General features: G+C 46.5%; 1 protein-coding gene across 1 annotated transcript in view; it reads left to right on the top strand.

The window, feature by feature from the left end:
- ABCA4 (ATP binding cassette subfamily A member 4) overlaps nucleotides 1–12,609 on the top strand; it is a 102,643-nt gene that overhangs the window by 41,574 nt on the left and 48,460 nt on the right. The window contains exons 15-17 of the mRNA XM_090047554.1: nucleotides 2,550–2,771; nucleotides 4,523–4,727; nucleotides 10,547–10,645. Of these exons, the coding sequence (XP_089903680.1) occupies nucleotides 2,550–2,771; nucleotides 4,523–4,727; nucleotides 10,547–10,645 (526 nt within the window). The remainder of the gene's footprint in view (nucleotides 1–2,549; nucleotides 2,772–4,522; nucleotides 4,728–10,546; nucleotides 10,646–12,609) is intronic.

The following is a 12,609-nucleotide window of genomic DNA, read 5'->3' as shown; positions in this document are numbered from 1 at the left end:
ACATTGTTTGTTTGTTTTTTGCAGCCGGTGTTGATGAGATCCATTTTATGTGTGATGTTGGTATAGTTTAAACGGCACAGATCTTCCTTCTGCCTCACTTTGTGCACAGGTGCACCAATATAAAAGGTGCAGATGTGTGTTCCCCTTCCCATGCAGGGCTAGCTATACCCATGGAAAGCACCTTTATATATCATAAGTGGACTCCTATGTGGACTGTAACAGTATAACAAGGTTTAGTAAAATATATATATTCCCATCCCTGACATAGTTAACCAGTGCAAAAATATGTGGAGACCCAGATATTAAAGGATCATATTATCCTTCTAGGCTAAATGCAAACAGTAAAAAAGCCCAAGGCTGAATTGATGTAATCTTTGCAGGTTAGTCTAAACTGCATAGATTGAACTGAGAATCAAGTGAACAGACATTGTGGAAATGCAGCCACCTGCCTGCAGTGGCTCAGGCTGGAAGCTGGGGGGAGCTAGAGTAGCCCTCCCTTTCCTTCGGCAGTGCGGGAAGGCTGGAGGGAAGCCAGAAGAGAAGCCCTTCAGGCTTTTCCAGATCCCTGCATGAGCTGGGGTGCTGGCCAGGCCCTGGCAGGCCTGCTGAGTATGATTGAAGAGTGGGGTTTAAACCCCACCCTGGCCTGCAGGGACCCCAGCCAGGGTGTCCCTTGAGTGGGGGGAGGGAAGCAGCCGCTGCCAGGCTTTTCCCCTGCTCCCCACTAGAGCCAGGAGGTGGGTGGGAGTGGATATGGCCAGACTGCAGTCCAGGCCAGCATGCTAAGATGGAGGGGAAGCGGAGGGGAGGGGAGGGGAGGTTTAAACCCCCTCACCCACACAGAACCCCAACAGGGGTCTGCTCGGCAGGGGTGCAGCAGCCCCTTACTAGACTTTTCCCCATTCCCTCTCAAGTGGAGGGGGAAGAGGTGGGGACATGGTCAGATGCCAGCCCTGGGCCTGCATGCTGAAGTGAAGGGGAGGGGGAGGGGTTTAAACCCCTCTCTCTCCCTCAGCCCAGGTCTGCCTGGCAGGGACACAGCAGTCCCTGCCAGGCTTTTCCCCCATGCTCTGCTGAAGCGCTCCCCTTTGCCTCAGCGTGCAGGCCTGGAGCTGGTGTCTGGCCACACCCGACCCCCTCTGCTCGGAGTCCGGGGGGGCGGCTTAAAGCCCTCTGCCTCATTCTGCCTTCCTGACGCCAGGGTCTGGCTACACCCCTTCCTCCGCTCCGGTGGTGAGTGAGGGAAAAGCCTGGCAGGGGCTGATCCACCCCTGGCAGGCACCCAGCTGGGGTCTGGAGCCGGGCTTCCCACCCCCACCCCCTTCTCAGCCAGCCCGAGGGGTGATGGCGCTCTGGCTAGGGAGCAGAGGGGTGGGGCCAATCCCACTCTCTGGAGCAGACAGCACAGCCCAACCCAGCCCAGCGCTCCAAAGCATCCTGGGATGCTGGGGGACCGTGAGTTAACTTGAACCAGGAAGGCGAGGTAAACTGATCGTTATCTGAAACCCACACACACCATAGAAAGACCACAGAGTTAAGGAAGAAAGATTAGCAGACGTTCATAAGAGTAGGTTATTTAGTTCACAAGTGACTCTGGGAATATTTAGTCATCCTCATCAGGCCTTGCAGCACTTTTGGAGTCTGAATGCCAGTGAGGTGCAGGATTAAGTGGTTTATAATTTGCCTGCTGGTTTTTCATGATGTCATCTCTGTCAGATTTTGCCATACCCTCTTCCCAGTGCTCTCAGCAGGCAGGGTTGTCAGACGGGAGGGGGGCTGCAGGGAGAACAATGGGAATTTGTTCTAACAGCTCAGACAGTTTTATTTAAAAGGAGTTGATTTCCATGCAGGCATGTCTTGCTTGGGATTGTATGTATACAACGTCTACAAAGAACCTTCCCATGAAAAATGCAGAGGAGCAGAACATCAAGTTTCAGTCATTTGCAAAGAAAACAAACTCACCGAGCCGAGCTCTGGGTTCTGCAGCCAGTGAGACTGTGCCTGTGGAATAAGCAAACACTTCAGGAGCTTGGCAAAGGGAAGGAATTAAGCAATTGTCTTATTAGCTTTGATCATTATAATGCCCAAAGATGAATTGGTGGAGAGATGGTAAGAGTACAGTGGAAGAGGTAGGACAGTTGGATTAATTAACCATTGCAAAGTTGAAACCAGTGGTAGTTCCTCTCCTGTTGGTTTAGGAAACAAATGGTATATTTATATTTAAACTAGTGATTCTCAACCAGGGTGCTGTGGCTCAATGGGGTGCCTTGAGGTCCTTTCAGGGGTGCCACAGGTTACTATGAATGTTAGCACTGTGTAAATGTGATTCACAAGATAAGTCCAGAGATTGCAAATAGGAATCCGTCATAGCGTTACAAACATTCTGACCTGTTGTGGGCTTTCTGAGCTCTCTGCGATAGAAGAATTACTCTAGGATTTTTCTGTAATCAAAAAACAAGTGAAAACTAAGAGCTGGCATTTCCTGAGGGGAGTCTAAAAAGGTTGAGAACCACTGATTTAAATTCATCTTTGTTTCCCTTTATTTACAGCATGGCCAGGTTCTTCATTATACCGATCCCCTCATCCTTTTTCTGTTTCTGCTGACATTCAGTGCAGCCACCATCATGCAGTGTTTCTTGCTCAGCACCTTCTTCTCCAAAGCCAATCTGGCAGCTGCCTGCAGTGGAGTCATCTACTTCACCCTCTACCTGCCCCACATTGTCTGCTTCAACTGGCAGGATCGTTTGACTGTTCATCTGAAGATTCTGGCAGTAAGGTCCTTTTGCGTCCCTCTCCGAAATGCTACCACCTCCTGCTTTCCCTCTACGGTTCCTCTGTCTTCTAATGCCTCTTATGTCCATGCCTCTGTTTTGCTTCTGTCAAAGTGTGAGTAACTGAGTAATCCTGTAGGTCTGGTAAAGAGGAGGATCCTTTGAGGTCTCTGCCTATGCAGGCAGACTGCACTTCACTGCCTATGCAGGAAGCATGTCTGACTTCATTGGGGTTACTCCTGCCTTAGAAGAACACTAATATTAAGTATTTTAGGCTGAGAAGTAAAGAGCCATTGGCAAACCCAAATAACTAGATATAGTCTTTTCTTCAGAGTTAGACACTTCCCTGCAGCATCCTCACACCACAGATCTGCAGTATGAGTTCCTCGAAGTGGAACCGTCTAGACAACGATGCAGGAAATTGTCACTTCAAAATTATTTCAGAGTTAAGTACTCAAGATATATTTTAAGATAAAGGTGAGAGGGGCCTATTTGAACATGATTTTTAATTGCCTTTTAAACCCTCTGAAGGCTGTTCCCATTGGCAAACCTTCAAAAAGTGTGCATGTGTGCATACTGTGCACATACTGTAATGAAATGCAACTTGGAGTTCACATCAACCTAAGTCTCCCTTTAAACTAGATATGAGCTGGACTCAGAACCCCAAATGCAGACACTTTTAAATTTGTAGAATATAGCTGTGATCTCATCTGCATTGTGTTTTTGCTTCCCTAACTAGAGTGGTGTGAACAATTCATTTTTGGTTCAGTGGTTGAACTGCAAAATCAGTGGGAGAAACAGGGGGGAACAGTTTTCCTTTCACCCCAATGTAAGAGAGAAGGAATATTACTGGAATCATTAAAGTTATGCTTGAGGGAAAACAGCATGAAGGCACAATGAAGAGATTTGGACACATCTGAGCTGTCTTGGTTGTATTGTGGGGTAACGTTGCTTGTCTGGAGTTCACAGACTATGAAGTAGAGCTGGCTGAAAATGGGGTCTAAGTGTTTTGAGAAAAAAAATTAAAAACCCCCAAACCCCAAGAACTGAAAAACAGTGACAGAAAACCTAAAATGTTTACTCAGCACTGCCTCATGGGACTTCATGGGATTTGTCATTTAGGTGCCTCCATTTTTTGTTGTGGGTTCCCTGGCCCCACCTAGTGCACCACAATGTCCCTTCTAACTGAGTTATCACAGTGTAACATGGGAGAAAATGGCTGAAGAATTTGCTGGTTTGTTAACATGAACATAAATAATTAATAAGAAACCCTTAGGGTAAGCAAGAGAGTTGTGTCTTTTCTTAACCTGAGCCTCCTGCAGACATTCCTGCTACAGACATTGGCCCTGCCATACAAACTGTAAACACACTTCATTCTTGACCTGCAGAGAAGACATCCTTTGCATGAGCCCAAACCACTTAAGCTGTCTTCATTATTCTCATCATGGAGATATAAAAATATATATTCTTCCCTCACTGCTACTTTGAAGTGGCCTAGTGCAAATTCAGCCTGATTATACTGTGGCTAACTCCTGCAGAGAGTTGCCATTCCTGGGATTTAAAGATGACTTAAGATCCTCCACTGAACACATGGCTTTCTAATCTACATGTCCTTAATTTGTGTTTAAAATAAAAACATGTCTTTCTTTTTTTACTTATATCATTATCTGTGTTACCAATGAATAAATACCTATTTTTGTGGAAGCTAGTTTCCCCACCTCATGATTCATGTCATTTTGTGTTTATTTCAGAGTTTGCTTTCTCAAGTGGCTTTTGGGTTTGGTACAGAGTACTTATCACGCTATGAAGAGCAAGGTCTTGGGCTGCAGTGGGACAACATTAAAACTAGTCCTTTGGAAGGAGACCAGTACAGTTTTGATTGGTCCATAAGGATGATGCTTTTTGATGCTTTTCTATATGGAATATTTGCCTGGTATCTCGATAATGTTTTTCCAGGTATGTCAGTCTTCAACTTATATAAGGCGATGGTGATAGTTTGAAATTATGTTGCCTTAAATCAGTCTTTAAATATTAGGAATTAGAATGGGACTTTCATGGGGTTGTCCTACGTTGAGTCAGGTATCCAGGTTGTAGCCGTATTGGTCTAGAGACAAAAGGAATCAGAACTTCTGGCAGAGGTGATATCTTTTATTAGGCCAACTAGGTTTTTGTAAAAAATGTCTTTATTTGCAAGCTTTTGGGCACAGGCACACTTCTTCAAGCATAGGAGAAAAGATTATAAAAGTTCTCCTAGGTAGAGGTTTTACCACACCTTGAACTCTCCTATGAAATACGAACTTTCATTTCAACCTAGGAAAACTTTTATAATATATTCCCCTGTGCCTGAAGAAGGATGCCTGTGCTTGAAAGCTTGCAAATAAAGACTTTTTTTGCAAAAATCTAGTTGATGTAATAAAAGATATCACCTCTATTACGAGTCCTACATTGAGGGCACTGTCCCTCTTCTGTCAGGTTTCTTAGACTCTACTGTAAAATAATTGGTACTATCTACTATTAGACAGGACACCAAACTAGATGGACTGTGGATAGAATTTGATCCAGTATCATTGATTCTTTGAATTTGGCTTTTACATCGTTTTCTCAGCTTGTCAGTGAATAAGGGCAAAGGAACAGGCAAATAAAAACCATTGGGGCTTTTGGCCAAAAAGGAAACTTTCAAATACCAGTTTTTTTCCTGACACTTATTTTCAAAGAAGAGTATTTTTCAACAAAATCATTTGTCCCTTGAAAAAAAAATTTTGACCAGTCCCAGTGACAATATGTAAAACTGCCACTGGACTTTGAAGTCTGAAATACAAAAACAAAGGACCTAATTCACTATTGTGCTGTGGCCTGTTGATGCCAGCTGCTCCTTATAATGTTGTTCCAGTTCCTCTGGAATGTGAGACAAACAGCAGTTGTTCTTACTGACTAGATGGGTAGAAACATTCCCTCGCTTTAAAGAGTTACGTCCATTTCTCCCATGTTCTTAAAGAGAACTTGGGATGTGAAATTATGAACAGCAGTGCGTGACTGGGGAACACTGCCCCTGTTTCCCCCTTAGTGTCACACACACGCACACGCACACACACGCGCACACACTCTGACACCACTGACAATGCTGTCCCTTGTGCCAAAGCTGCCTAGGGTGTGAAGCTGCTCTCTAGCAATAGGCTTTGTCTTTTTTGTACTGAGTATGAAGTGAAGCACAGGTAACATTTTCTTCTAACTTAAAGAAGTCCTTGAGCCTCATCTTAACCATGGTTAAAATATAACATTAAAGCTTTATGCTATAGTCAAAGTGATGTGGTCTCCTTTGCAATGATTTCCTGCTCCAGGTATGAACTGTAGCTCCGCTGCTTACCACTTAGCAAATAGCAATCAGCATGATACCACTTCTTTACCAAAGTGCTTAGCCAGAATTTAATACATTGGATGATGGATCAGATGCTGTGGGGCTTTCCTATTGCAGGGACAATCAAGAAATTTCTCCAGATTCACTGAAGGAGTAATTTAGGATATGGTCACAAGAGGCAAAAGTGGTTTGATGTATTCAATGAAAGTGGACTAAAATGTTGCAGATGAGCTTCCATTTTCCTCAGGGTGTGAGTGTTCACATGGGTAATTACTTCAGAGCAAATGACACATGGTAAAAACCTGCCCTCCTTTACCTCCCTAAAACTTGTTCACATGCCCATAGCCTCAGTTAAACCACATTAAACCCTTGTGTGGAGACTCTTACTCACGATCAAAAGATGATTGTAATTCAATTTTATTAATTCAGTTTCAAAATAAATTAAGCTAAACCAAATTAAAAGATGTTTATCTCTAAATAAAATATTCACACAGGAATTCAATGCAATTTAGCCACCAGTAATTCACTTTCAAATGTAATTTGGATTAACTTTCCTGAGTATCTCAATGTAAATAAGTGCTTGTTGCAAACCTGTTTATTTAAAACGAACGTATGAAATCCTGTTTCCCCAAGCACAGGAGGAATCAAACAGGAGATAGTATCTTTGCCTACAATTTCAATCCCCTTCTCAGCCACCTCCGTTCCCATAAAGCTTTATGTTCTCTGTTTTTACTCAAGGCCACTTGAGAAAAAACAGTGCTTGGTTTGACAATCTCCTAGGTTTATTTTTCTTTTTTTTTGCTTCTTCTCCATGTCTGTTTCTGCAACATTTCCTCCTTTTTCTCTCTCTTCACAGAGATACACACAGCTTCACCAGTCAAGGCCCTCACAACTGAGTTTGGGCCATGTGGTTCAGCTTCTTCCCAAGCTTTGCCATGAAACCTGCAGCTATGCCTGCATTACCTGTTCAGTGGTGGGAAGGTCTGGTGACAGGTGGCAGCCACCACTGTCTAAGTTCCAGGCATGTGAATACTTGTGTGTTTTTAGTGGTTCCACATGGCTTCACTGCAACAGCTGTGCTGCCAGAGCACAGTGTGGTCTCACAAGGCACCAGCTCTGAATGGACCACAACAGCCAGCTGAAGACATGAGAGAGCTTTAGCAAGCTGATAAAGTGTAGGGTTCAGCCACCACAGAGTGGTTTTGAGCATGCATGCACTCAGAGTTCTGCTGGCAAAGGTTTATGGGGTAGACTAGGCCAGAAGCACAGGGATGGTGACGGGCCTGTTGCTCCAGATGTCTCTTCTGCAGAGAAGTTCAACAGCTTTCTGCACTTACCCTCATTGAAAGGGGCCTCTTCTACCTGCCACCTTCAGAGAGGTTTAACCTCGCTCATAACCAGGGATCTGGGTTTTCCATTTCCCATGGAAAAACGGAGAAAACCATAGATTCCCTGTTTTTATCAGAGAAAACGCGGGTTTCCCTTTTTAGCAGAGAAATCCATGGATTCTCTGCTTTTGCAAAGCGCTCTTAGGCTGGCACAGCTCCAGCCTGCAAGAGCTGGTTGCAGAAAGGGTGGGAAACCCCCAGTCCTACCTGGAGAGGGGGGAAGGGTGGGGCGTGAGCCTCTGAGTCAGCCAAAGCTGGGCTCAGGTGTAGACTTGTCCCTCACCCCTGGATCCTAGAGGTAAGTGGGGTTTGGGGGTTGAGGGGCAGGGCTGGGGAAGGGGGCTGGGGACTGAGGGAGTGGGGGGTGCTCCCGGCTCCAGGCGGCACACTGGCAGTCAAGAGCAGGGCTGGGGGTGAGGGCAGGGGTACCCCTTTGTGGGCAAGTGATGCGGGGCACAGTGTGGTGGTGCCCACTATGGGCGGGCCACACACATGTCACCCAGATGACTGCCCAGGTGAAGGGGAGGGGGAGGGGCAGGGGGTGCTCACATGCAACTGGATGCACAGTCCATGGCCACGGCTCTGCAGCAGCGGCAAGGGATGGTGGCTGTGGGGGGGGGGGGCAGAGGGGTCTTGCATGCAGTGGCCACTGCCACTTACCTGTGGAGCTGTGCCAGTGGTGACAGCAGCTGTGTGCAAAACCTCCCTGTGCTGCCACTGCCACTGCAGAGCCATGCCCACAGAGCTGTGCGGCTGGCCACAGGGTGGCAGCAGCAGTGTAGTGGCGGCCAGGCGGCACACAGCCATCCCCACCACCATCCTGCACTGTGTGGTGGCCATGGCCACCATCCCACTGCCACTGCCACCCTGTGGCCAGCCACACAGTTCCGCGGGTATGACTCCACAGTGGCAGCAGCAGTGCGGGGAGGTTTAGCATGCAGCAGCTGTCACTGCCGGCATGGCTTCACAGGTAAGTGGCAGCAGCTGCCACGTGTGAGCCTCCCCCGCCCCTCACAGCCACCAACCCTTGCCGGAGCTGCAGAGCCATGGTCATGGAGCTGTGTAGCCAGCTGCATGTGAGCTCCCCTTCCCCTTTCTCCTCCCCTGGCCAGCTGGCCGGGTGGCATATGTGCAGCCCGCACATGGCAGGCACCACCACACTGCATCCTGCATTGCTTGCCTGCAAAGCCCCAACCCTCCCAGCTGGCACGCAGCCACCACCACCCTGCACCACCACAGAGGTGTGCAGCCAGTCACAGGGCATAAGCGATGATGCAGTGGTGGCTGCTGTGTGCAAGCCCCCCTCGCACCTCCCCCAGACTGGGCAGCACATATGTGGCCTGCCTACAGTGACCACCACTGCACTGCCACTGCTGCACACTGCGCCACTTGCCTGCAAAGCCATGCAGGTGGCCATGGGATGGTTGTGCAGGGTGCAGTGGCAGAGTTGTGGTGGTGGCCTCCATGTGCGAACCCCGCATCAGGCTGGCCAACACATGTGTGGGAATGGGCACAGGGGCACGCTCCCCCGCTTCTTGATCTACCCACCCCAGCACCTTCCCTTCCTCCCATCCTCCCCCGCCCCTTCCCCCCACACACACTTACCTGTTGGGGTGGGTGTCAGTGTCTGTGTGTACATCTGTGCCTGCATGTCTCTCTCCGTGGGTCTGGGGGACTCTTGTGAGGGACATCAGAAGAGCTGAGGAGGCTGTGGTGGGGGAGTGTGGGGCACCAGCAGTGCTGCGGAGGGGTTGTGGGGAGCCTTTAATTTTTATCATGGATTTTGGGTTTTTAATCAGAGAATTTGCAATTTTTAATCAGAGAAAACCAGGATCCCTGCTCATAACAAGTGCAAAGCTGCTGCTGAGTACAGCAGGCCTCTGGGCTTGGGGCTTGCACATAGGATACCTGCCATGGGTTTGGGAGTACCCCAGTCTGAAGCCCCAGACTGAAGAGTCTGGGAAATAGGCTACTTGCTAGTGGTGGCACCACACAGATTTGAATGATTGAGCCTTGTTCAGTCAGAATTTGGAACTTAATTTGGACCTGATTTGGCCATGGAAATGAAAGTAAAAAGAAAAAAAGAGGGTTTGAGTGAGCTAATGTGAGTGCAATCAATTGCTTAATCTGAAAGATCTTTTTAGCAGGGAGAAATGAGTAGGCAGCATAATCAACAGGGACTGTGGACATGACTACAGACTACACAGCCATGCACATTACACATCCTCTGTGCTTATTTTGAATACACAGCAAAAGACCAAATGCATCTAGTTTCACAAAGCAGGAGATCTTAAACCCAGAAGCTAAAATTTCCAGCTAGGGTAAATCAGTATAACATCAATAATGTCATGTTGATTTTCACCTTTGGCCCAGAAACTTTTGTTAAAGTTACTGAGCAACACCTTCCCATTTCAGAACAGAGCTCAATCTGGAACCAATAAAGCCAGTTCTGTCGAAAGAAAAGGTCTGCTTATTTGTTTGCATGCTTGTTTTTCCTGGAAAGCTGTGTTGAATATTGGCCTGAGCCTCCTCTTTTTTTAATTGCTTGTTGTCTGTAACGCTTGGTGCCCTAGAGTGACCTTAGGAACTGATGAGCTTTTCACCAGCACAGCCTCTGGAGTTTTGAATGGGACTTCAAAATGAAATCATTGGGAACCCACCTTTGGGAATCAGGATGCTTTTGGCAGCTACTGCTTGGGCATTAACAATTCAAACTGTCCTCAGGCAGGGGGTAGCCTAATTCCTTAATTAAAATGCATTTTACTTTAGAAGCCTTCAAGTCAGCTCAGATCACACATGATGTATTTATTCCTCTTCTCCTCCCCCTCCCCCCCACCATCATAATAGTTGAAAATACTTGAATGCTGGAGCATTCTCCTGGAAACTTGGTTAGCCTGTTTAATATGCCACAATATGATTGCTAATGAAACTCCCAAGTTCTGATCATTACAATTTGAGATTTGTAGACGTGAGTTCCAGGCCACAGAAGAATGTGGACATGCTTTATGCCCTCCCTACTTTTTGTGTTTTAGGAGACTATGGAATACCCCGACCTTGGTATTTCCCTCTGCAGGAGTCTTATTGGTTTGGGTCTGAATTCCCAAAAGCTAAGAAAACAGCAGCTGGTGATGGTGAGTTATTTGAAAGCTCTAATATCTGGAAATAACTTTAAAAGCACTGATCCATTTAGAGTCAAATGAATTGCACATTCATTATGAGAGCCACTGAGAAGATTAGACAAAGACATACAGTGGGAATCTTAGTAAGTAGCTTTGAACTGTAAGGCCAGGTACAGACATTACACTTTTACCAGTATAAGTGATCGGAAACCCGTCTATACCTGTAATTGAACAGAAGTTCAGCTCACAAAACCAATCTATACCCATAACAGAATAGAAGTTCAGCACACATAGACTGGTTTAAAAATGGCAGAACCTGGTCTATTTTGTGCTCCACCCCCCAAGGGTGAATTGTGTTTTGTTTGCTGCCAGTCTAAATTACACCGCTTGCAGAAAACCACGCAACTTAAATGGATTCTGCGTCAGGCTTTTTGAATGTCCGTACCTAGCCTATGTGGCCCACTGTTATTAGGGAGTGAGTCAGCCTTCTATCTGAGGCTTTCAAGGCCCATGAGTTAGTTCAAAACATCAAATCTCCAACTCTGACACATCTGGAGATAGTCAAGAGGCTGTTATTACTCAACACAGCTTATTGATGAACTGAGTCATGATGAGGCTGATACCCCTCTTAATTACAATGAGATTAGACCTCCCCTTTCTCTCTCCCCCTCCCTCTTTCCTCTTTCGACCTGATTCTTTCACATTTTAATGTAAAGGTAATTCTGTTAGGTAAGAGGGAGTTACTCTTAGTTTACCCCAAGGTGTGTGAGATCAGAATCAGGCCCTCTGTGTCTACACATACAAGGATATGTATCTTGTTTTGAAAGCACCTATCTAAGCACCTCTAATTAACACCCATCACCTCTAATTAAGACCCATCCTGCTAAGAACAGAATCCTTCCCATTGTAGAAGATAGGATTGAGATGCACCTTATAGACCTTATGTCTGTTGCTCACAAAAGCTTATACATCACTGTTAGTCTATAAGGTGCATCTATACCACGGTGGGCAAAATGCGGCCCACAAAGCCATTCTATCCGGCCCACAGGGCCCCTAAAAAATTTAGAAAATTAATATATATCTTCCCCTGGCTGCCTTTCATGTGGCCCTCAATGGCTTGCTGAAACTCAGTAAGCGGCCCTCCGCCTGAAATAATTGCCCGCCCCTGATCTGTACCCTGCCTTTTGCCTGTCTTCAGACTAAGACAACTACCTCCTTCCCCCTTCCCACTGTATTTAGACTGGTTGTTAGATGTCTAGAAGTGTTGCTTGTAAAAATTGTTGTTTTGAAACTCTTTTACCCAACAATAAGATAGTCAGAAGAACAGAGACAGGAAAAAGCTGTTCTTTGCCCACTTTTGCATATCCAGTCTGCTCCTCTCTTTCTCCAGCTCTGATGGACGGTTTTCCAGTCAGCCTTGGCACAGGAAAATGCGTTGAGAACACCAGAGGGCTAATCCCCTCGGTAAACTTTCTGAAATGCCCCTATCCTGTCTTCCCCACAGACCAGACCCACATGTTACAGTCAGGAAAAGAGGGGCAGTAGCACTGCTCTCCTTGAAAGGGAATTACATTTTGGTGTACTCTGAGATGAATGCACATCTTTCCCATTGGATTTACGGAGGAGAATTCAGATTCATGGGACCAGTGTACTAGTGGCACTGTACTAATGGTAGCTATTCTCTGTTTCTGCCAGAGAACATTTGGTTGACTATAGGAGTGGAGAAGACCCATTGCATTTTTATAAATGTAGGAGGCAGATCCCCAAGTTCCAATGGGCACGTGCCTCCCTTAGGTCCCTTTTACAGGCATACCTTTTCTCAAGACCCTAGTCTCTTGTATAGCTGAGAGAGGCTACACCCTAGAAGCAGCTTGCCCACTGCAGTTCTGGCTTAAGTACATGTGAGTAAGAGGAGGTCAACAGAGCATGCTTGTGAATGAGAGACCCCTGACAGGGGTAGGGCTGTGCTATAAACC

Source organism: Crocodylus siamensis, chromosome 5 (assembly GCF_052110815.1).
Source record: "Crocodylus siamensis isolate JL-2025a chromosome 5, ASM5211081v1, whole genome shotgun sequence".
NCBI classification, from domain to species: domain Eukaryota; kingdom Metazoa; phylum Chordata; order Crocodylia; family Crocodylidae; genus Crocodylus; species Crocodylus siamensis.
The sequence above is the reverse complement of the archived record's forward strand: the minus strand, read 5'-3'. Positions and strand labels throughout refer to the sequence as shown.